The 25,675-nt window shown below is 43.0% G+C and overlaps 1 protein-coding gene across 1 annotated transcript in view; it reads right to left on the reverse strand.

Moving 5' to 3' along the window:
* Nucleotides 1–5,541: 5,541 nt before the first annotated feature.
* Nucleotides 5,542–25,675, reverse strand: part of KCNK17 (potassium two pore domain channel subfamily K member 17) — a 35,678-nt gene continuing 15,544 nt past the window's right edge. Inside the window, exons 2-5 of the mRNA XM_090046707.1 lie at nucleotides 20,342–20,456; nucleotides 10,671–10,837; nucleotides 8,919–9,087; nucleotides 5,542–6,808 (exon numbers count right to left, since the gene is read on the reverse strand). Of these exons, the coding sequence (XP_089902833.1) occupies nucleotides 6,546–6,808; nucleotides 8,919–9,087; nucleotides 10,671–10,837; nucleotides 20,342–20,456 (714 nt within the window). The 3' untranslated portion in view covers nucleotides 5,542–6,545. The remainder of the gene's footprint in view (nucleotides 6,809–8,918; nucleotides 9,088–10,670; nucleotides 10,838–20,341; nucleotides 20,457–25,675) is intronic.

Genomic DNA, 25,675 nt, shown 5'->3' on the forward strand with positions numbered 1-25,675 from the left:
TTTATTTAAGCACACAGCTACACATGTCTTCTTCTGGTGTAGCTTATTCTCATTGGGAAACTGGTGTAAGTGGCATACATATATATGCATATCCACTACAAGGGTTTGATGGTACAAATACTGGGAAACCCAATCTAGGACAGGCAGTTTGATGGAGCTAGAATTAAAACCCAGGGTTTCCTAGCATGTGGTCCTATGTTCCATCCACTGAACTTCACTGTTCCCCTCATAAAAATATGGATCACGTTTGAAGTGGTGTGTAATTCTGTTACTGGTTTATTATATGCAACCGTGTGTGTGTGTGTGTGTGTGTGTGTGTGTGTGCGCACGTGCCTGTGTGTAATTTCACATAACATCCAGCATGTTCCCTGGTGAGAAATACTTTTTGCTCATGATACATTCCAGACCCTGCAGCAAACCAACCAGTTTTCAAGTGAGATCTAAACAAAAACATAAATCTTCTGCCTGCTAGTGAGTGGCTCTCTGGATACAGACTTTAAAGCCAGCAGGTGTGTCCATCAGTCACACTTAAGCACCATGTCACACAGTGCTGTGTACCTCTGCAACCAGATGTAAGGTCAGTCACCTCAGACTCTTCTTTAATCAGCTGGCTTTGCTGAGAAATTTGATGAGAGGGCAAGGTTATTGGACTCAAGTCTCATTGGTGGCCTCTGACAGCTCCCCTTTAACTAATGAGCACACAGCATAGAAGAGGCTGGGTAGAGAAACTTGCTCTGCCACCTGGATAGTGCACAACTTCACTGCATGCTGCATTTCATTTGATTCATGAGGTCTGCTGGGCCAGAACAGTTGTTTGAACTGAATGCTGGCAGCTGTCTCCACTATGACTAGCCAGATTCTTGTCTACTTAACTACAGAGAACTCAGTGGAGTTGCACCAAAAATGAATTTAGTTCACTGAACTTTGGCAACAATTGCATGTCATGATTAGAGTGTCCTGGATCCTTCACTTTTAATTCTTCTTTAGGTGCCTTAAGCCCAATATTTAAGAGCCACTGGCATTCTCAAAACCACCACTTTGCTATCCCCTAATGCTGCAGGCGCCTAGTTTTCTGATTTGTGACATGTGCATCTGTCCTGGTGGTCTGGGAACTCATCTGGGATGTGGGTGACCTTGGTTCAAACCCCTGTTCTTCCTACTTCGTAGCAGATGAATTCCAAAATACCAAGCTATGGGGTGTTCTGGGCTGAGACTTCCCTGGGGGAGATGCTCTGCTTTGTATATCCACTCATCAGAACAGGCCTCGATTCCAATAGTCCCACGTTCCAGGTAAGTGCCCTCACTGCTGGTCTACAGCGTGAATGATTCCCTCATGACCAGGGCAGCTCTCCTCTACCTTCCTCCCCCCCTGTGGGTGAAGGGACTCTTTTCTCTCTGCTCTTCCTTCCCCAGTCTTGTCCATCCATGCAATGCCAGGCCTGAGAAAGAAGCTTCTGGAGCTATAGGAGGTGAAGCAAAAGGGAAGAACTGATGTGGGCAAAAACAGCACATGGAATCTGGGCAGACATGGCAGCAGAATTGATGGAAGGGCCGAATTAACTGGTAGGCAGTGGGGACAGGCAACTACAGGAGCCAGAACCACATGACTACATCTGAGAGAGTTGGTGACAATAGGACACAAACTTGCAAGGGGAAAAATCAGAAAAATTAAAACACAGATCAAAAATACAACCTACCATCTCATTTTAAAAAGAATGCCTCATGATTTGTGTATCATTAGTTTTTAACCTTTTGGGAGGTAGCAAATACAGGATCTTAGAGACTTCAGATCTCCCATCCAGACGCTGTTCAGGCCTGATTCTGCTTAGTAAGCGAGATCTGATATGGCACACCATTTGGGGTGCATCCAGACATATTACATTCATGAAGAGCCTGAGTGATATTCATTGCTTAGCTTGGAGCAGTTCTTCCTTAGTTTGAAGCCCAAACCCAATTAAACGCCTAATTATGGTCTGTTGACAGGGACCAAATAAAAACCAAGCTGCCAGGAACTGTTTAAAAGAGTCGTTGTACAATGTGCTTGCTTTCCACCTTATTTGCCTTGCACAATTACTTTCTGACTGGGCTTATACCTCATGGAATCTGTTACCATTTTAACATCCTAACCCACAGCATGCTGATTTAAACTTGTGTTTGGAAGGCATCGTGCTTATCCATTGTGTCTGCAAGATTCCTTCACAATGGGAAACATTGGGAAAATGTTCTAAATGGGAGGATCCAAAAGAGGCACTTGAGAACATGATTTAACCAGAGAAAAACTGAAGCACTTTAAAGCATTGGTTTCAGACCCCAAAGTTTTGTTTAAAAAAGAATCTGAAGATCACACATACAGTTTAAAACCAAGTACAGTATAGCTCTTATTTTCTGAACATCAGTTATCCAAAACTAGGGTATGCCTCTTGATTATAGTCACATTCAAAATTCTGTACATTATCTGTACTTACCCATGGCAGTCATACGGTTAAGTGCTGCACAGCTCAACACCCACTTAGTCCATACAGTATTTTCCCAACTCCCTCAATCTCATATGCCTTCTCCTTCAATACTCATCTGTGTGCCTGCTTCAGCGGGGCCCCTAGGGCTTCATACCATACCCCTGGTCTTGTGCGTCAGCATTTTTCACTGCCCGCCTTCACACAAATTTCTGTGAAGTCTTTCATGTCCCTCCTCAGATACATTATTGTTTCAACTTTGTCCATGAGCTCTGACCAAACATAGAATGTTTAAAAAAAATTAAAGACAGTATGTTTAAAAATATTTACCAGCAGATATATGTGATGCTAACCAAGATCCATGAAGAGCAATAAAGCAATAAAGAGTTGTTCCCAGCCCCTTCTGTCCACAGAAATACTCTTTCTTAGGGGATTATGAGGGGTGTCTTCTTCTCAATCCTTCCTTTCTCCACCTACAATTTTTCAGATGGTCTTGTTTTAATTTAGGGGTTTAGGAAGCTGAAGGCCCTCAGCCCCTTCTAGGGTTCACTTCCTAGCTGTAAATTCCAGTGGGCAGAGGTAATGGGCTCAATTTTCTGTTCCAGGAAAGCTCTGCTGAACATAGGAACAAAGAATAGGGGGAAAATATGGAGGAAGGTGGATTAATATTAACTGCCCTGTTTAGAGAAGGCTGCCTTGTGTTGCTGCAAACTTCTGCAACTGCATAGCTGTTAATGAGGTGAAGTCTCTATTAGGAGTGAAAGTCCTTTTGGACTTGTTGAAGGAGCTAAGGTAACAAAGAGAAGAAACTGAAGCCTGGTTCAGTTGTGGAGTAGAGGAGTCTTTGGGACTCCTCTGTGCAGAAGAGGAAATCTAGGCCTTACCATGGAAAAAGATGCAGTCCCTGGAAGACTGTAAAAAGATTGGAGGCAAACTTCCTCCGTGGCTCCATGACAAGGCTTCTGGGCACTGAGATAATATAAATACTGAATAATGACAGCAATAATATGGCCTGTTCCCCCCAGAACAAACAGAAAAAAACCCCAAACCAAAAACCCAGGGGAACAGAGAAGAATACACTTATGAAAGACAAGGTTAAAATCACTAATGGAAACTTCACAGTTATTTGGAAAGAGACTAGCTCAAGAATTCAGCCACTGAGAATTCAGGACCTTTTGGAGGCATTAAAAAATAAAAAGCAGAGAACATCTGTAATTTTCCAATGCAGATTATGGAAGACCCCGAGTCAGCGGTGACAAGAATGATAACAGCACAGTGGTTTGTTTTCTTTATTTTACCCTTGAGCAGATAACCTTTCATATTTTAGTAGAGCAGTCTATTTTTTAGACACTCTGATGATATTTTTCACTGTGTTGCAAAACTTCCCCTTCTTTTCTCCTCTCTGGGAACAAATCCATCCATATCATTTGACCACAGCATAGTTTCAGAGAAGGCTGCACAGGCCAAAGACATGGCATTTTGTGAGGGACTCTCAAGTATGATAATATACATCATATGCATTGAAAGCTGGCTTGCCTCTAATAATAATGGACAGTGTATTGAATTGGGAAGGAGGTGGAGTGGGATGCTACTGGGAAGTTCTCAGATACAGTGTTGATGTGGGGAGTCATAAAAGAACACAGACAGATAGATGGTGTTTGGTCATGTATGTATTAGTAAACCAGAAGATCATTTCTGGGCATCTTGTTACTAGAAAGAGTGAATACAGGTTAGGTGTGATGGCTGCCCATTGGGGATGTTATGATCACAAGGTGGGATTTCTGAAAATACCTAAAGCAGCAAGGCAGCTGACTCCTATTGAAATTCAATGGGAGTTGGATGCCCAATACGTTTAAATCTTTTTTAAAATCTTACCTAGAGGCCACAAATATTGGAAGAAATAAAAAGGGAGCACAGCTAGAAACAGCAGGATAAAAATGTTTAAAGGGATATTTAAAACAAAAAGCAAGAAAATCTCCTTCAGATGGAGCTCCCTTAGGCTGCTAAGCAGAGGAATGGTGGAACGCCAGAGCCTATGATATTTCAAATTAGAGTCAAGAAAGAGCTTGTGACATGGTTTTTAGCCTTCTCCAAAAGGGGTTCTCTACTTTCTCCCATCTTGTTTTACATACTGAGGTCATGTGCTTAGGGAGTTTTGCACTTGGAAGAAGGGAGAGTAGACCTGCTAGTGAAGTAAATTATTATCCTGGCTCTGACCATACTACTTAAGGGCAGACAACACCCTTGAAATGTAATTCTAGACCAGCCCATTATAAACAGCAATAAAAACATAACATGTGAGGATCAGTGAAGAACACAATACTAAATTACATGGAAAACACAGAGAGGTCAGACAGTTTTAAAAGCCGCTACAGAATGACCCAGTGCCCAGTGAACTTGAGCCCACCTATTTGATACCATGGTTCCAGTTATACATTAACATTTTCAGTCAGTTTCTAACTCCTGCCTTGATGCTCCCGCCTACTGAAAAAGCATTTCAAAGAGCCTACACCAAAGGTATGTCTTGATAATACCCTTTTGCCAAGCAATCTAGCTTCAGCATGAAAGATTCCTTTCCTGAACCTCCTTATGTCACTGATGCCAACACATGCCAGCACCTCCACCTCTCCCATTGTAAACTGTAAAATCCTCACACACATTCTACAGTCTTTGATCCTGGGAGACTGTGAACAGTCCTCTGAATTGTCATGCACTCAGCTATCAGTATTTCTAAGTAATGACTCCTATTTCCCACCTACCCCACCAAATCCCACCCCCGTTTTGCCTCTCTTCTTTCCTTTGTTCTTGTGGAATCTAGATCCCCTGCAGACAGTAGGTGGTTCTTCCAAAAGTTCAAAACTGGTTTATAAGGTCAGATTCTCAAAATCCCCAATCCAGGATGCTGCCAACATGAGAAACGCCACTTGTGAGGATCATGAATGGGCACGCTGATACTAATTATATCAGGTACTACAAGCTATGGACCTTTTTTAAACAGCTCAGAGTGCAAAAGACTTCTGAGAAATTATATTAATTAAAAATGCCATTGTTCAGGATCAGATTCAGCATTACATACAGCAGGACATGCTGCTGCTTAAGCCAGCAAAATAAAAAGTAGCAGATCGCTGTCATCTCTGTGCAATGAGAATATCACAAGAATTTTTTTTCTCTATATTCCCATTAAGCTAAATCAGCAGCAACCTCATCTATTTCTGGATCAAATGTAAGTTTTGTTATCACTGGGCCATGGCCAGGCTCATAACAACTGGCTTCTGGCTTCCACTTCTGGCTTCCAAAATGTTAAAAGGAAAGTTTAACAATAATAAACCATTGCATTTAACTGGTGACATTTGGGGACCAGACTAAATTCTTTAGTGGATGATACCACAGAAGGATTCTGTAGATGAATAAACCAAATACCATAATAAGAGTCGTTCATCTTTAACACTGATATAGCTCTTTGATGTGGTGGTTTCCCTCGTCCCACTGGATATCCAGTTGCATGCTACGCCTCATTGCCATATATTAGGATCTGGTAGCAGAAGAATGTTATCCCTTTTGGCAGGTACAAGCATGAAAGTCATGGAGCATAACTTGTGACAACCGATGAATTGTTTGCTTTTAAAGTATGTTCCTCATCGGGCATTTGAAGAATGTGCTGTGTGGTGACCCATATGCTATGGCACTGGCGGGTGCAGTGATGATATGTGAAGTGGCATGCATGAAATGGGAGACTTCTGCATGTGAAAGAGAGAACAATGGATCAGTGCCGTGTACCAATTTCAAATGCAACTTATACATGTGGGTGGGACCTTAAGTGAAGCCTAAAGAAATCTAAATGGGGGCTTGGAGTTTGGATGAGGTAATGCCTTATAGTGCAAGAAACTGAGCTTATAGTATTTCTCTACTACTTGATTCACAGTAGAGGCACTCCAGGCCCAGTACTCTAGTTTCCATTCCTGTTTGACTGAAGTACAAGGATTTCCACTCCAGCTGTTCTACACAGTCACCTCTGCTGGCACATACACATATGATGCACCAAGGAGGTATCCCTTGGGAAAAGTCCTTCTAGAGGAGCTGCGCAAGTGCTGTTCAGTCTGGGCCTTTTGACTTTGTGTCCTTGGTAGTGCAGCTCTCCACATCATCCAGCCCCAGAGTACTACTTTTGTTGCTGTCTCTTAAATCCTGCTCTACCTCTTTCTTTTTCTTCTTGCAGCACTGGCAGAGGTCATTAGAGTTCTCTAGCACATTGATACAAATGTTGATGACCAGTGCTAGCCAAGCCATGCCAAAGAGGATCCACAGAGATATCACATTCTTGTACCAGGCTGGATAGGTACGGTCTGGATTCATCCCTAGAAAAAAAGAAACCAACACACTTAAAGATGGGACCAAAAGTGCCTTAACGCTCAAGCAGAAGCACTGGAAAACAAACCTATTTCATGGATACATAAGCAACAGACCCAAAACATTACAAACAGTAAATGTTACCATAAAGAAGAAAAACAAACTTCCATAAGATCCAGTATAAAAATAAATGGGCATGAATGTGGTTAAATTGATATAGTCCTGTTCCAGTGATATTTGTTAAGAATTAGTTTACTGTAGTAGGATGGTTGTGCATGCTTGAAATACCCTGTTCCATTGACAGGTGTTTCTGCTGGGAAAAGGCTAAGAGGTTTATGCTTACTAGGTGCAGAGAACTTGTTCAGTTTTCTAGGATATATCCAAGCAAGTCTTTTGCAATGAGATGGGATCTCAGGCATGAATTGGGCAGTGCTCAGAGGGGAACTGCAGGCACAGCCAAGCCAAAGGAGAATGTTTGAGCTGAATGTTATGTTACCTTTGTTTGATTTATTGCTTACTTAAAATTTTTTTTGGGGGGGGGGCAGGGCCTGCCTTTATCATCTGTTGCACAGTACCTAGAGTAATAGGGTTCCCATTTGTATTACTGTACAATCAACAGATATATTAAAACCAAACTCCAAAGTCTGGCTGTAACCAATGCATGAAATATAAATGAAAAGTAGATCGGATATCTGCTTACAGATTCACACACAAACAAGATGAAAAGCACAGAGAACAAAGTGCCTGGATTAATGTTTTCACTATCACTGCTTAGCTTTTAGCTTTCATTTTTAATGGGAAGGTTTGTCATTTTCAGCACCAATGATGCAAACATGAGTAAAAAGAACCCAAAATGTTAGAATTAAATTAAAGACACCAGCAGAGGAAAGCTGTCAGGAACCTCTCACCTGTGACAATATCAGACATGGGACTGAAACATGTGCACACATAACTGAACTAGTTTTTAACCAGTTAGAGCAGGTACTGAGAATGGTGTAGCCATGGAAGCAGGGAGCTTAGTGTGAACTGCAACATCCATCCAAAATATTGGGTGCATACCCTGGAGTGAGACTGTGCTGAGCTCCCTGCTGTTGCAGTTCCACTGCTACTGCTTCCAGAGCTAATCTGCTGAAAGCTGTCTCAGGGATGCCTACAACAAACTGCCACCATGCCTTTGCCTATACTTTTGTCAACAAAACCTATGCCTAAAGATTTCCATCACTGAGGTACCTGAGCACAAAACAAGAGTTATAAAGAAAAGAAAAATCCAGTGTATGCAATAAAGTGTTTTTCTGTTTTTCAAGGAGTGTGAGTGTATGTGAATGAACATGCCCGTGTGTTTCTATTACCCATTTGTTTTTAATGGGAAAGACTTTATCCAAAAGGTGTGCCCCGTGTTTTAGTATGAACACAGTTAGACTTGGGTTCAGTCCCATTTCTTTTGGCAAGGGGCTCTGGCTGCTGGGAACACTCTACCCAGTGACTGGCAGTCTAAAACTAGATGTGTCTTGACCTACATTATTGAATGCAGCTGTCTTGGGTGGAGACAGGTGGAGGTGGTCACAGTCTCTTAATGGCTTTGCAGATTAGGATCATGATGAGGCAGAATGCTTCTGATACTAAGCATCTGCACTGGAATGCCCCAACATTTCAGTCTCCAAACACTAACTACTAGCAGCTTGGCATTCTGACTAGGTAGGATCTTTCAGAGGCACATCTGCACCTCAGCAGCAGCCTATTCCAGCCAGGACAGCACCAAGCATGACCAAGTCACTCACCCTTCCAAACTCAGAAATTCAGTGTGGAAGATGCTCCACAGTCATCCTGCCAGGGTGGAGGTCTCAAGAGCATCAGCAGAGGGAGGCCCTGAAGCAGCCTAACTGGTATGTTTCTGGGTTCACAGAATGGGTGCCAGGACTTGGGGGATGTCACTGTTGTAATGTACACCTGCCCTAATTCACACTAGGGTCAGAGTGGCTAGAGGTCAAAGGGTTGCTCACCCACCTTGAAATCATTAGCTGCCTCTTCCTGCCATGCAGAAGAATCACTCTATGCAGCCTGGTTATTTCAGTTCTATGACTTGTATTTGGCATGAATGATGAAATCCCAGTGACTTACCAATCACGTAATCTCCAAAGCCTATTGTGCTGAGGGTGATGAAGGAATAGTAGAATCCTTCTTCATAAGTCCAGCCTTCTATGGCAGAAAACAGTAAAGGCGGTAGCAGGAGGAACAGCAACAAGCCAGTAACCAGTGCACAGGTCCTTGTCAACAGGGTGGCTGCCTTCTGGTATGACAGAAAATTATAAAAACACCAGCTATAAGTCTGGAAGGGTGGAGCACTCAGAACAGGGAGGGTGAATTTGTTCTTACTCAGCATGATGCTGGAGTCAACAGAAATATAGATCCTGTCTTGATTGGGCACCGATGCTACGAGATATACCTGGCTTGCTTTATTAAGCACCAACTCCAGTGACATCAGCTGAGTTTCCTGGGCCAGGGGCAAAGAATTTTGTCCATGCTAGGTAAAAGTAACTTTTATATAGAGACATCACAGACCTTCTGCACAAATTTCAGTCCAGTTAGAGCTGTATAGCATTTATATCCTTTGACAGGATTACAGTGCCACCACTCATGATGGCAAAAATCCCTTTGAGGATATTATCCAATACCTCTGTGACATCTACAGCTGTTACTTACATAGGAAACTAGTATTAGGAATTTATTTAATGAACTGTTAGCTACTTTTACTGAAGTTTAACAGCAGGTGACAAGAAGTAGCAGCCAGTACCCAATGACAAGTCAGACTGCCATGGCTCACCAGCGGTCCCTTGACCATAAATAGAAAAAACTTTTCCTATGCATATCATGGTTGTCAGAACTTATCACAATAGTTTCCTGTTGACAAAATTTATACTTTTCAAAACTCATTAGGGCTGGGAGAGTAGACTCTGCCTCAGAGAAAAATTCTTTTCCACCCCAAATATAAGCTGCATTTTTAAGATGTTTGGATATGAAACTTCTGATGTCCATATGAAGGATTCAGTACCTGCATGTCAGGGAGGAATGGCTCTCTACATTAGCTGGTAAGCAATAGCAGAGAAATAAATAGCAAAAGAATAGGCAGAATTGGATTTTATTTAGAACAGTACATACTATACTTAATGATGTAAAATGTTAGTTTAATTTTGAATGAAAAATCTAGAAACTAAAACAAAGCACTCAGCTCATGCCCTAGTTTAGGTCAAATGAGTATCTTTGCAGCTTCACATCTGTGTGTCACTGAAGCACAGATTTTGGCACAGTTCAATATGATTTGCAAACCCTATGCCAGTAAGACTCAGAACAGGAAGAGTGGGGTGTGCCACTGCTGATAAATGATATTGACAGAGAAGTGGGAAAAAAGGTGGAAGCAGGTCCAGGTCAGATCTGGAACAGCATGTTTTGCTGGAAGTCAGAACTGTGCCATGCTAGCAAACCTGGAGAGGAAAGACTGTCCTGTCTTTGGCTTAAGCCAATATCTTGTTATCAGGAGCACTAAATTCACAGCCACTTTCAAGCTTACTCAACCAATGCTATCTGATTAGTCTGGAATATAATTCCAGTTGAAGTTAATGACAAGCAGTTCAAATGTCAGGGAGTGTGAAAAGCAACTAAACAGTGGCAGCTTTATTGCCATGAGGGAAACCATTCATCAGAATATTATACCTAACTTGGCTGCCATAAACTAAGATTAAGGCATACTAATCAGTGTTTCCCTTATCATTCATGTAATTAGGCAATGTATCCTTGCTAGCAAGAGCATCTGAAAAACTAGACAATGTCTTCACCTTAATTTATGGCCCTCATGCTTATGGCCACATTGCTTACCTTCCAGTGGAACTTCTCCTGCAGATGCCTGGCACATTTGTGAACACCAGAGAGCATCAGCTGCCCAATTCGGTTTAGAACAACCAAGTTCAAAGGGATCCCAAAGAGGGCAAAGACAATGCATAAGATTCTAGCAATTGCAGTGGTGGGGCTCAGGTTCCCATAGCCTGCGGGGAAACGAACAAAGTGGTAAATCCTGTGCCCCTCCACTTCTATTGTTCCCACTCAACTAGACCTCCATCTTCTACAAGAGAAATGGGAGAAGGTCACTGCTCCAAAGGGACCCTTCTATATATAGCTTTTATTACTACCCATTGTTTATAACATCCTCTCAGAAGCTGGAAAATAAAATTTCTTTCCCTGCCAATTTCTATTTTCCATTTCCATGTGCCAGTCACTGAATTTCCCGCCCTTATCCACCACCTGAGCCAGAACATGATATAAACATGAAACTTCTGTTTACTTATTTGAACTGCAAGCATTATTGATATCAGTGTGGCATTGGGAAGAAGGTTTGTTTGGCTAGTGCCTCTGCAGAACCATGCAAAGGTGATCAGGATCATAAAAGTAGTATTTTTTTCTTTAGCCCCTATACAAAAAGTGGGCTTTTTTTGTTTTAAAGATACAAAAAAAAATCTGGCTCATATGGTCTTTGCCTCATAAAGAAAAAAAAAAGACAACTCACTTGTGCTTGCCTTTGCAGGACTCATGTAAAAACCATGAAGGAGGGAACAGGGCAGAATTTTCAGAAGCACCTATGTGCCTGAGGAACACAAGTTCCAGACATGTAAGGCCTGGTCTACAGCTAAAACATTGTCAGAAATTGCCCTCTCTCCGCACAAGTTTGCATGTATCCACACAAATATTTGATGGCCACTGGCAAAACCTAACCGGTGTTGGTGAATAAAGCCATCTGCCTGAAGAGTGCAAAACCTCTAGCTGACACAGAACTGCTGGCTCAGTGCCACTGTGGATATGCCCCAGTGATACAACAAGTGGTGTGCCCAGGGTTCCTATTCATGGTGCACAGTCCCTTCTTCCAAAAGCCTTCTGCCCTATGAATGTGTGCCACCAGCAGAGCAATGAAGTGTGCACATGCTCTGACAAGACAGATGACGAATGCTCTGATGGCAAAATTATGTACTGTAACTATGGCCTAAGCCTAACTGAAAGTCTTTAAAATACCCTGAATGATTCGCTAAATGATTTGCTTTTAAATTACACTGCAATTGACATCAATTGAGACTACAGGTAAGGAACAACTCTTTAAAGAGAGAACTCAAAAATTCCATTGTGGTAATGAGACGGGGGTCCCACAGAAGCAAAATTATACGCAATTGTGTAATGCACTCACATAAGGGGACAAAGTTACAATCATCCAGGCAACTTTAATCGTGATGTTGTTTAACTTTGTTGTTGTTTAAATTTGTACCAGTGGAGTCACAGCACTGTTATTACCTGATGTAACCCCCTGAGGCAGGTGTGCTGCCTTGCACAATGTGGGATTTGGTCCTTCAAGTAGGTTGTATTACTATATTCCTCTCTGAATATTAGGGGACTGTACCCAAAGGATTTGTACCAGATCCAAAAAACCAAAGCAGAACACAGGATAGGGAAGGCACCTGTCCTAAACAAACCTGCTCCTGGCATCTCACAGGGACATTCAAGAGGGTTAATCCATGTTAAGTGAAGGTCTAAATTTGGAGTGCCTTAGTTAAAACACATCCCTGTGTGGATGTTCTCATTCAGAAGTAAAGTTCACTGTAGCTTAATTCTGCTTAGGAGGCGCATGCTAAGGCCATTTTACTCAAGACACTTTATTTAACTTGCTTTAAATTCACACCTTCTGGTGACTCGATTAAACTTGTGTGTCCCTGTGTATACATGTGCACTTACACTGCTTCCGTAAGGGATGCATTAGCAATGGGGGTTCCTCAAGAAGGAATGAATACAGTAATAAGTGACCCTCCCATTTTCACTATAAAGCCCAGCTGCAGTTGGCTGTTTTACACAAATGAACTGAAGTCTAACTGGGTGAAATTCATTCTGAAGAGCAATTTGGAGGAAAAAAAGTGATTTTGTTCATCCCAAAGCTTTCTGTGAACTGCCTGTGCATTCATGCAGAAGTTTTAACTACAAAAAAAACTAGGGATATGGTGAGAGGTTAGCTTTTCATAACAATGTCGTACTTCTTTCCAATAGAGCAGTAGCTATCTGAACAAGCATCTCTCAAGAGTGCAGTATCCAGCTTGTTACAGGTCGCAGTCTATAAAGAGGTGGGGAGACTAGAGTCTCAGCTTCCCCTGCTGCCACAGTTACACTGGAAAAGAACTGGATCTCAGGTGTCTGGCCTCCTGCTTGAGCTATACAAGTACTAGACTACTGAGTATTCTGAGACGCGGCTCTACTTCGTATAAAACAATAAAGTAATGAGAGAGGAAGAGAGACTGAAAGACCTTCTTAGCTTGGTTGCTGAGGAACTTGCATGGAAAGTGGGAGATCTGGGTTCAAGTTCCCACTGGCAGAGAAGGAAATTGAAGACAGATCTCCCATATCCAAGGTGAGTTCTGTAGACACTGTATTATTGGGTAAAAATGAGGCAACGTCTCTTCCTCTGGCAGTTTTATGGAAATTTAGCTTCTCATTTCCTTTGCTTTTCTTACAAGTACCCAGGGCCATTTCATTTTAGGTCAAATGAAACGTTTCAATCCAACACAATTTGGGGGATTTCTTTAATTCTATGTGGATGGAGAGAACTCTCTTCTTAAAAAAAAAACAACAACCCCCTCCCCCCCCCCAAACTTGGTGACTGAACTGAAAAACACCCGCACTTTTGCACAGCCTTAATCTGGATCTCACAGGTTCCTGGCAAGTTGTCTAGACAATGGGAAAGATTTTCAAGTGCACAAAGAGCAAGCAGGAATCCAACTCCCAACCCTAGTAGGAATTAGGTCCCTATTGTCTCTTTTTACCTTTAAAAAACTCTCTTAAGACTACACGAGAGAAATAAATCCCACCATCTTTTCACATTTCTGTGTGGCTCTTCTGTGCCCGGTTGTCACCAATGCCAAGTCAGCATTAAGAGGAGCCATCTTTAGCATTTATACAGCTATAGAAGTTGAAGTTCTGACATAGTCATTATCACTATCTTTAAGCAAGGATTTATACAGACTGTTGTGTCAGTAACCCTTATTTGTTGCTTCTGAAGAAATGAAACAATGTTTCCTTTGAAAAGAAGTGGTGTATCTGTCTGGATTCACATTGGTCACTGCTTTTAAAGGGAAGTAGTGCAAAGGCACCCAAATATAGCCAAGCCTGCCAAACAATCGTCTTTAGTTGACAAAAGATCAAGGAGGATATTGCAGATATAAAAGGAAGCAATTAAGAAAATCCAGGAGCACAAATGTACAAAGGAAAATAAAAGGATGAGGTTGGGTGGTAGAGCTGGTCAACTCTGCCAACTCCAAGCAATCAAAAATCATGAATCAATCTCCAAATATACCATGAGATTGAGCTAAAAAATGAGTGTTTTTTAAATAAATTTGGGTTCTGTACCAGTCTTCTGGTCCTTCATAATTCAAGTTTTCAAACCTTTATGGACAGGCATGAGCACTAGACACTTACTTTTGGGGAAGAAAGAAAAAAGGAAGGTGATATTCTCATATAATCACATGGCTCCAGAAGCTGGGACTTTAAGACACACACTAAATACAAGAAAGGACCAGGAATTTGAAGCAGGTGCACAAGCTGGTACAGAACCAAAAGAGGGTCTCACACAAGAAAGAGAAAGTGTGGTGGGTGAGGGCAGTAGATGTGACGGTGGAATTTTGCACACATGTGAGAGAAGCCAAGAACTGACATGAAAGATAGCAAGAAAACAGTATTGCAGATAGGAGACCATCAAGGCCTAAACTGGGAGTTGGCTGCAGGGACAGAGCGTGGAGAGGCTGGAAAGGATAAAGCAGCAAGGTCTAATGGCAGCCTGCATCTGAGGGGCACATTGCATCCAACTTCTACTCTCATTCAGTATCCTCTGATCTCTTAGCCTCATGGCTTTTTTCATGCTACTGCTTCTTGGGACAGTCCCTACCTATCTTGTCTTCCTAACCCTTTCTTAATCCCCTCTTTTTATGGAAAGCCTCCTACACTAATCTCCCCATGCTGGTGTCTAGTACAGGGGTGGGCAAAGTCTGGCCTGCAGTGGCCTCCATTTTCTAGCAGCCCTGCACACATTCCTGCAGCCAGCAGAAGCCCCCTCATCAGTGCCATGACAGTGTGGGGCCAGAGTTTCCACGGGAATCAGCTCCAGCACTGCTGGCAGGGCGCAGCTGGACAGGGAGCTGTTCTGGGGCTGGGAATTTGCGGTGGTGGTCCAGAGCTGTCACCACTGCAAAATCCCAGCCTTGGCCCTGCAGCAGCTCTCCACCCAGCCACACACCCTGCCAGCGCTGCTGGGGCTGGTGTCCATGGAAACCCTGGCCCTGCGCTGTCATGGCAGCACTGCTACTGGGGTCTCCATGGAAACTAGCTGCAGTGATGTGGGTTGGGCTGCTGGAAAATGGAGTCAGGCCACTGGCCAGATCCACCATTTTGCCCACCCCTGGTCTAGTAACATCCTCCTAGTGAACTCTCAACCTTGTGAGTCATACTCCTCCTCCATTTGACTAAAAGTTCTTTGGAAGGGACCTTGTCTCCTTACACATTTTGAAGAGTCATCCTCATTCTCCGTATGTAGTGATGTCCGGGGTGATGCATCCCTTCTCCAGAACTTCCCATAAACAGCAAGAACAAGGGCTCTCCAACAAAGGATTCTTGAATGAGATTTCAGAACCATTCTCTTGTATCTGCCCCTAAATCAGTGATTCTCACCCAGGGGTCTGGGGTACCCTGGCACTCCATGACATCCTGTGAAGGGTGCCACCAGGCATGAAGAGATAGTTTAGGCATGAAGCTATAAGGTGACAAGTGCAGGCTCAGGCCTGCCCCTTTGCGACTGTTCCCCTGTCCCCCCTGCCAGCCTCTGTGACAGGAGGGAAGCACTGTAATAAATAAATTCATTTTTGAAACAGGGTGTGCCGCTCAATTCACAAAAGTTATGGAGGGGCGCCTCAAACCCAAAAAGGTTGAAAACCACTGCCTAAGGTCAATACACTACCACCTAATGAGCACTGATATACTAACACTCATGCCATAGTGCCAACACGATTCACAGGGCTTAACCCAGGGATGAACAACATGCAGGGTGTGTGTGCTGCAGTTGGCTTCCTAGCTTCAGTGGTGCACCGTAATTCTTTATTAAATCACTTTACTACTTGAGGAAGGGCTTAAAAAGCAAAACAAGGATTCCCGTGTTATTGCTTAGCAGCAATTTGTTAATCTGCACGCATGCCTGCATGTATGGTTGAGTTTCCTGCTTGCAAATGTGCTGGGGGTTCACAACTAAACACAGCATATCTCAATGGGGGTGGCCATTCATTGTACCTTGCAAGTGGCCCTCAATAAAGTGTACTCCTGACCCAATCCCACCCAAAGCCATTTATATGGACAGCTGTTATAGCATTTGCCATCCACAAACATCCAACACTCATGAGCCAGGCCCTTAAAAATAGTGAAAAAATCTCAGAGATTATAAGATTTCAACAATTATATAAATTAGGGTCTTCTTGTTAGGGTCTGATGTTAAAAGTCATGTTTTAAGTTTTCCTGCACAATCAGGAAAGGTACTTTTTTATAAAACCTGAAAGCTGAGCTGTTTACATATTGAGCAATTTCCATCAGACAGAACTTCAAGAGAACACTAGCTATTACAAGAGTCACTTAAAATCATGTGAGACAAGGATTTCTTAGAGTGATATATTTTATTGGACCAACTGCATGGCTGGGATAAAGTTAGACAAGCTTTTGAATGCAAGAGGAAGTGTGTCTTGCATTTGAAAGCTTGTCTAACTTCATCCCAACCACACAGTTGAGTTGGTCCAATAAAAAAGATACGACCCTTAGAAATCCTTGTCTCTTGCATGATTTCTGAACCAACACAGTTACAACATTACTCTTATACTACCATAAAATCATGAGCATGTGCAACACTGCTTTTGTCTGTGGAAGAGAGCTAGTGCATGATTTCAGATTTCACAGAATCATAGAAGTAGGGTCGGAAGGGATCTTGTAGATCTTCAAGTCCGACCCCCAGCCTGGGCAGGAGAAAAACTGAGCTCAAATGACTCCAGCCAGGTAGGCATCAAGCCTCTTCTTAAAGACCCCCAGGGTAGGAGCCAGCACCACTTCCCTTGGAAGTTGGTTCCAGAACCTAGCCGCCCTGATTGTGAAGTTCTTACGGATGTCTAATCTAAACCTACTCTCCAACAATTTGTGGCCGTTATTCCTTGTTATGCCAGCGGGTGCTAGGGGAAACAAAGTCTCTCCCAAACCCTTCTGGTCCCCCTAGTGAGTTTTTGCCACATCAGATGCCAGATTTGCCACATCAGGTCCCCAAACATTACAGAACATGAATTATAGACACTACAATCATCCATACTTTGGTCCGTCTTGGAGGCCACAGGCCAAGGGCTTTTCTACACATGGACATTGCTGGTACATTTGAAGAACTATATGCCTCCAGTGTGGATAAAGCAGCTCTATCACTATAAAGGTATTTAATACCAACACATCTATTCCCATGTTGGAAAGGCAATGAGCTACACCAGAATAGGCACCTTCATAATCAATATACTGGGGGAGCTAGGGCAAACCTATAGGAGAGGAGACACTCTGGCTGGCAGCCACAGTCTCCTTGGAGGGCCCAGCCTCCAGCTGCTCCAGCACACAGTCCTGTAGCTTGTCCCACACTGCTTTTTGTTGCCATTTGTTTTTTTGATACCAGGAGTCCCTTGTGCCAAATTTTGGCACCATGTTGCAAACTTACACCATGTCTAGCGGTTGCACATACACCTCAAACCGTACATCCACACGTCTGGACATGCCCCATTAATTCATTCATATTCCCCTGGAGCCCTCCCACCATAGGAGGCCTCTGGCTCCAGCCGCGATTCAAATGGGGCACTGCTTCTGTTAGCCTACTCTCATTTACAAAAAATAAAACAGGGAACAGATTTAGTTTTTAGGCTTTCTCCTCACTGGTATTTCTCTGTTTCAGAAAGAATGTAATGTTACAGTCATTATCTGATTAAGAGGAACTGGCTCAACCTAATTTAGGTCATGGGGTTTTGGTTAAAATATATATTTTTTAACTCTTAGGTCATAACAAGCTGGCATCCATAAATAGATATGGTTTCTGTTTAACACTGGACCATCCAGTGTTTTCACAAAGAGTTATGCAGACTTGTTCTATCCATTGAAAGTACCAACATAGTGTATAAGTAGCCACAGTACCCAAGCCCCTCACAATCTTTAATGCATTTCTCTTCAAAACATCCCTGCAGGGCAGGAATGTACTACTGCCTCCATTTCATACATGGTGAATTGAAGCACAAATAAAAGAAGTCTGTAGTGGAGCAGAGACTTGAACTGAGGTCTCCCATCACCTAGGTGGGTGGCTTTAATCAGATCTCTCTCTGACCTTAAGGAAAGTGCAAGTGCCCATGTGCGTAACAAAGGAGAGGCAAATGCACACATACAAGTGCACAGTCAAAGAGAAAGAACAGTGCATGTACTTGCATCTCTGTTTATAAAACAGGCTAGCTCACTCTTACACTTCAAGTGTTCTTCTGAACAGTCATGATAGACAACGAAAGTGTTAGCATGGCTGTACCCCTAATAATGCCACTATATAAACCTTAAAAATGTTTCAGTCTAGGACGCTGCTGACCTTTCTAAAAAGACCTTACTAGAAAAGGCAAGTTAGTTTTGCTGTGTGCGGCTAAGCTCAATGTGGCTAAAATAGTTAGGAAGGTCAGATAACGCTCTTCTACTGAGATAACTGCTCAAAGCCTCTAGCAGTCAGAATACCCAAAGATCTCTAGCCCCGAACTGTTGATTCCTCAATCTAACAATGCTATGTTGCCCTCTTGCGGTATGTGTGGGAATCAACACACTCAGAAGAGTTTTCAACCTCATATTTAAAATGAGTGAAAATAAAGACATCAGGGCTCAGATGAAGGCTTTAGTCAGCCATGGGAGTCCTCTTTATAACACGTAGAAAAGCATTCTGTCACTGCCCTTGTTTTAAAGCTTCAATATTTCTGACGTCAATGCATTTTCAGTAATGAGCAAAACAGTCACAACAATGCCCCCCATCTGCGTGACTCATTGATAGATCTGGGTTTAAAAATGACTCAAAAGCCAAAGAGGGATGAGAGAATCAATTTAAAGCTGAAAATATGGACCTCTGTGCAACTCCTTTGATATTTTAAATCCTATTTCATGGCTACTGAAAAACCAGCTCATAAAGTAAGAACAGGACTTACATCCACTTAATAACACCTAGACACAGGCCCACTGTCATTTATTAATATATTTATCATCCCGTGCATGAATCCCATGTTCTTTTCCCCATTCCTATCCTCTCTCTTTTCCTTTCATTTCTGTGAATATCTTTGTAGTGCATCATGTTTTAACTAAACTGCAAAATCTTCCAAGTATCTGCTCTTTTTTACTAAAGGTATGGATACAAGAACAATTCTTCACAGTGTAAAAAGGGGTGTTGCTTTATCTTCTGCCAGCTGTTCTAGGATAAAAGTACACTTCTATTCTGTGTTAAGTGTGGTAGCTCAGATATTAATGAAAGAAGGATAAATTATTTCAGATTAGCTTACCATAAGCTAAGAGCGTGTATACAGGCACTTACGCTAGGGACAGACTTTCAAAAAGCCTAAGCCTGAATTGATTCAATCTTTGCAGGTTAGTCTAACATGGCTCAGCTAAATCAGTTTTGTAACTAGATGGACATCCCAGAAATGCAGGCAAATGCCTGCAGTAGCTCAGGCTAGAAGCTAGGGGGCAATAAACAGCCCTCCCTTCCCTTCCACAGAACTTTGGTGAGGGGAAGTATGGCCAGGCTCTGGCAGGATGCTCTGAATAGCCCAGCAGGGAATTGATAACAGTGTTTATCACCCCATTAAGAAAACAACAGAAGCACATTACCAGCTACCTGTTGATGCAGCACAACATGTGGTCTGCTAGCTAATAAACAGATACCTCTCAGCAATGTCTCCTCCTCAAAGCCCACTCTGTTACTTTCCCTTATTTTCTGTTTTGTCCCCCTTCAGTTCATTCATTCGCACCTTTTGGTAAGGGGTTTAGAAATCAAATTCATATCACCCATTCTTTAAGGTGCCAGAATTAAATGGGACCACATAAGAATAGTGGGGGCACAGAAGATGAGACTTGATTGGTGTTTGAGGGGGCTATACAGTTGCCTGAAAGAGCTGATAGTTCAGGAGGCCTCCTTTCCAGTCCTGTGCTTCTAAATTGCTTGCATCTCTGCCACACAGATAAGCAGGCCCTTCCATGCAGCTGACCTTGTGAGATGGACAGAAGCTCATGACAGACAAAGGGACTGGGGATCTGCATACGGTATGCTTCTATTTAAAAGCAGTGCCTGGGGAAGAAAAGGTCTTGCAAGGTGAGAGCACTGTGTATTTCTTTGACTGCTCCACCTTATTCTGTCCATGTTCCACCCATGTTACCCAGTGCAAGCAGCAGAGCAGTCTTACCAATGGTGGTTATTGCAGAGATGGAGAAGAAGAAAGAGCCCACGAAGTCCCATCTCCCCAGACTGGTGGTGTTGCCCTGAAGGGTGAGACCACTCTTGTAGGCTTGGATGATACCCTACAAAGAAACAGCAATGAAAATGGGAGAGATCATGAAGAGGCAGTATGAGCTGCACCTTTGTTGTGACTGGTATTTATGTGATGAGGATTTAAACTAGGGCCCCCTTTGCCCCTGCCACATTTCTCTTCCTAAACTGCCTCGGCGTGGCTATAAGCTCTGAGGGCTGCAAGGTTGGAGGCATGTCCACAGTGCCTCCATGGTGGTGCTTGGTGCTGCAGAGAAGCTCACCAATATCTGCCCATTCCCTCTCCGCATGCACCAAACCTAGAAATGCAAAGGGCAAGTTGCCTCCACTCCTTAGATCTCTGCCTTCAGAGGGCAGCAAGGAGTTGGCAAGAGGAGGTAGAAGGCAACCTCAGGATGTCTTTGCAGACTTAGTTCTGGGTTTGACATGTGTGGAGCAGGAGTGGGAGAGCAGGGCTGTGCTTCTGCACAACAATGCTCTCAGGTGTCCTGAGAAGCAGTATAGGGAGGTTATGCAGACTCTGAGCAAAACAGGTGGGAGGGGATTTTAAGGCCATGCCCATTCTCTGGATGGTTCACCAGTCACCCAGACTAGAAACATGGACTTTCAATGTGGGCTACAGCCTAACATCTGTGGGAGAGATGAAGACAGGAAGTTTTCAGACACAAATCTAACTAGGAAGTTTTCTTGCAGTTCAACATTCCTCGTCAAGCACATTCACTTTCCTACCCTTTAAGTAGGGGAAAGGCAGGGGATTCCAAATAATAGGAGGTATGGAACAATAAGGATGCAAGTACATGCACCTGATACACCTCAGATCTGTTTCTCCCCACATCTGGGAGGAATTCATATAACATAAGAAAGCATAGTATACTTGCAAGAAGGAAGCTATATAGCAAGACCAGTCCTATGATACGGGGTGGCTTGTCACCACATCAGACACTGAACAAAGCTCCTGTTGTAAAAACTGTCTTGTTACCTTTGTTAAATTAGTCACATGAAGAGTATGATTCTGCTCGCACTGACACTAATGAGAATAAGGACTAACTATGCTGAAGTCAAAAGACTTATGCCAAGTACATCTTGATACGTTAACTGTATCAGTGAGTACATCTCGGCATGCCAAAGACAAAAATGCAGCTATGTTTTTGATAACATGATTCTTAGCACCTACCTAAAACGCTTTACAGGTATTACTTAATCCTCTTAGCATATCTGCGAAATGGATTTCCCTCAATCGCACCATTTAATTCAAAACACAAAATCCATCACCCTTGAGCCAGGCAGAGTAGATCTCTAGGGTTACCATCCCCTTTACCTGCTCACAGTGCAAAGGCTGGTAATAATGCTCTTACTGTTCCCTTTCAGTTCAAATTTGGGCCCAAATTTACTTTTTATAAAAATAAAGCTCTTTTAAAATAAAAATCTGTACAGGTCCATTTATTTTTCCTTCCCAGAGCCCAAAAACCCCTTCCTCAGCTTTCTTTCTCCTTTCATAAAGGTGACAGTTTGGGCATGAACAAAGAACAACTGTTTTAAAAATACAGTATGCACTAACTATAACAGAAGGGAATATTAGAATTTTGTAGTAGCCACTACATTTTAGCAGCAAAAAAAATGAGTTTTAGTCTGCTGTAAAAGCACTTAATTGCTAACAGAATCAGAAATGCACCAAAAGCATTTCCTGAGCACACAAATAAAGTAAGTACAGCATTTTAAATAATGTGACTGGCCAGCCAAAGGGCCTGATTTATAAGGGTAAAAAATTTGCAGATATGTAATGCAAATACTGCAAACAGAAGTACTTTGGTTTTCAAGCCCAGTCTCCCAAGTCCAAAACTAATCACTCTTGTGCTGTGCTTGGACAAAAGGAAAAGAAAATGGGAGGGCAGTGTTGTTAGCTCAGGGTGGTTTGCTTTGCTTTGGCTTGTGGAGCTAGGCCACTGCAATGTGACATCTGTTCTTGAAAAGATTTCTGTTTCTCTATGTGTGAGCTTCTTTTTCATCCTCTGGAATGCTCTCAGTAAAATCTTCCACTATTTCTTCCTTTCCTGCCCATTTCCAGGAAGGGTGGTTTTGTTTCTTCACTCCTAATACCAGTCTTTTCCAGGCCCCTCTGTGATAATCTCTTCTGGCCCCAGAGCTGTGAACTAGGAATGGGAATGTTTCGGATAGCAAACAGTTTGTTTGCCAACAAAAGCGGTTTCAGATGACCTGATGCTATTTGCAAAGTTGAAAAATGGTTTTAGACTAGATTTGTAAAGAGTGCTGCTGTTCCTACTCCCTTTTAATTCAGGGATTAGGTCACTTGTCCTCTGGGAGACTCAGTTCCCCCCTTTCCTTGAAGGGACATGAACCATCACCTACCAGGATAGTATCCTACTGGCATATATCTGGCATCTGCTTTCAGTTTCTCCTTTTGACACCGTGCTGCTTTGAATCAAATACAAGACTATTCACTGAAGCAGAGAGAGATCATTTGAGACTGAGTCTGAAGCCTGCTTAATATCATCGTCTCATCTTGTTAATCCCCCACAGTCAGGGATGACTGTCTTCCATGCCTGTCTTATCTCTGTGTCTGAAGATGGCTGATGAGGCCTATCTAGGATCGACAGACTCTACTGCAGCTCGGAAAAGAGCGTCAGCTGTCAGGAATGGGACCCATCCTGATGGGTCCTGCTCAATAAGGCAATCTCTGAAGCAAAGTGCCCTATTCCAGAATGAAACCAGGAGGTGGATATTCTTAGTTTGTAGCAATAGAATTTTTGGTGCCAGCTTGTTAATAGTTCGAGCTGATGTCACAGTTAAAGTTGAGCACGTGCAGATACAATTTCCAGCAGAAACCTCTGGAACGTCTGCCCTGCGGCCCTCGTTAGACACCACAAGCACGCGCAGATGAGTCAGAACGCCTGGTGGGAAATGTGCAAGTCCCAAGGTGAAGGTGAGTGACTGGCTGGAGTGACAGGCGAATGTATCAAGTGAGACAACAAATTGATTGGAAGACCTGTGATTGACAGTGACTGACCCAGGATTGGTTGGTTAGGGAAAGTGGTGTGATTTGAGTGAATAAAACCAACAGTTTGGTGCTCCTGAGGGGTTCAAGTGTGGTGGTTTGAATGTTGTGTGTTTGTGGTGCTATGTGTTGTCTGGCATTTGAGAGAGAGCTGCATGTGCCCCGCGTGTGTGCAACACTAGATCGCTCCCTGCGGAGGGTGAACAGCAGTGTTGCCGAGTATCCCAGTTTCTGGTGACCTTCCTGCCCCTCAAACCATTTGGAATTTTTTACCTTCTTGGACTGATTGGCATTTGGATTGCTACTGTTTTAACCTTGGCTACCTGTTATTCCAACCAGTTCTTCAAGTTGATTGCCGTTCGCTACTAGTTGATATTTAGTAAAATATTGCTGCTATTGTCGTGTGCATTTCCTGTTGTTTCCCACCCTTTTTCCCCTTTTATTTTCACACTCTGTTGTTCTTAATAAATTCCTTTGTAATTTTGTACCCTTAGCCTTGTGCCCTTGTGTTTTCTATACCAACGAAAGTCAGGCTGGGTTCCCAACTGGCAGTGTTCCGGATGCCAGGACCGCTAATCAGCCTGATTTAACCCAACCCTCACTATCCATCCAAACCAGAGCCAAATTTATCTTAGCTGGCTCAGGTCTTTGAAATTTGTCTTGCTACAAGCTGAGTTTTCTAGCTACTAACCCACAGTGCACTCAAAAGAGGAGGCTCTATTCCTTTCTATAATTGAAGCACTGACCCTTGCTGAAGCACTGGCTGTCCTGCTTCCCATCTGAGTGGTCACTCTCATTCTTGGGCTATGAAAATTCATTACATGAAAAATGAAGCTGTGTCAAGAGGAAAGGCTGAGAATGTCCAACAGAATGACAGTAAGTTTGGGTCTCCCAGAATCACAGTTTACATGGCAAATTGGGTAAGGAATGCATCGAAGGTTGACGTAAGTGCCTCTACCCTGTATATATTCTCCACTACATAAAGAGAGGAATCGTACATTGTTGTAAGTGTATAACTAAAATTAATAAAAAAGTCTGGGTTGACACTGTCTGTTGTCAGACTTACAAAGCCAGATTCCATTTTTTAAGATGGAGTTAACAAGAAAACACATAGGCAGACACATGTACACACACATGTTATTTGAGCTGGTCCTGATTGATCCAAGTCAAAACCCAGCACCAAAGAGGAGCAGCACAAACCCACACATAGCCCTTCCAGGCTGTACTGGTACCCCTTTGGTAGTAGGTGGCCATGGAGAGTGCAGTCTGACAGGCCTGACCATGTAATGACCTGCAACTAACTTGAGTGAACCAGGAAAGAGCACAATTTATCTCACATACCTCACAAGTACTAAATCAGGACAATAGGTTGTTCTGTAGGATCCCAAGGCAGAAGACCTTCTCAGAGAAGAAATGTTCCATTTCTCAGAGAAGAATGTTCCTGGCAAACTGGTACTGAGATCACAAATTTATTCTACACATTTGGAGGAACGAAGAGATCCCAGGGACCTGAGGAGTGCCAACGTGGTAATTATCTTCAAGAAAGGAGATAAGTCTCTGTATGGAGGTACTGCCCTCTTTTCCACAAAAATGACTGCCATCCTTGCAGACAATGAGGAAAAACTCCTGACCATGTTGGATCTTCTCGGAGATGCCTACTGAACTTTGGGCTGCTCTCTCAACTTCAAAAAGACAAAAGTGATCTATCAGCCTGCCCTGCAGGGGCCATGAATGTGACCCCCCTCCCCAAATGACCATGGAGGGAAAGACCCTGCAGGTAGTCAAGCACTTTTCTTATCTCAGTAGCCACTTCTCCCACAGAATAAACATTGATGAGGAGATCCAGTATAGGACCCAGTGTCCAAGCACCTCCTTTGGGAAACTGCTTTGGTGTGTCTTTATTCACTGTTATCTACAGAAAGACACCAAGATCCAGGCCTACAACACAGTCATTATTCCCACCCTCTTCTACAGATGAGATGACAGTGATAGGTCATCCATGTTTCACAAGAGCCTAGTGAAATATCACCAGCAATGCCACCAAAAATCCTCCACATCAAATGGAAATATGACTGCACAAATGCCAGCACCCTTGCTGAAGCCAAGGTTACCAGAATTGAACTGGAGATCCTTAAGCATCAACTTTGCTGGAGCAGACATTGTGTGAGGGTGCCTGACTCTTGACTCCCAAAAAAAGTGTTCTATTCACAGCTTAGTAGCCTGACATCTTGTGGTGGC

This window comes from Crocodylus siamensis, chromosome 1 (genome assembly GCF_052110815.1).
Source record: "Crocodylus siamensis isolate JL-2025a chromosome 1, ASM5211081v1, whole genome shotgun sequence".
In the NCBI taxonomy this organism is placed as follows: domain Eukaryota; kingdom Metazoa; phylum Chordata; order Crocodylia; family Crocodylidae; genus Crocodylus; species Crocodylus siamensis.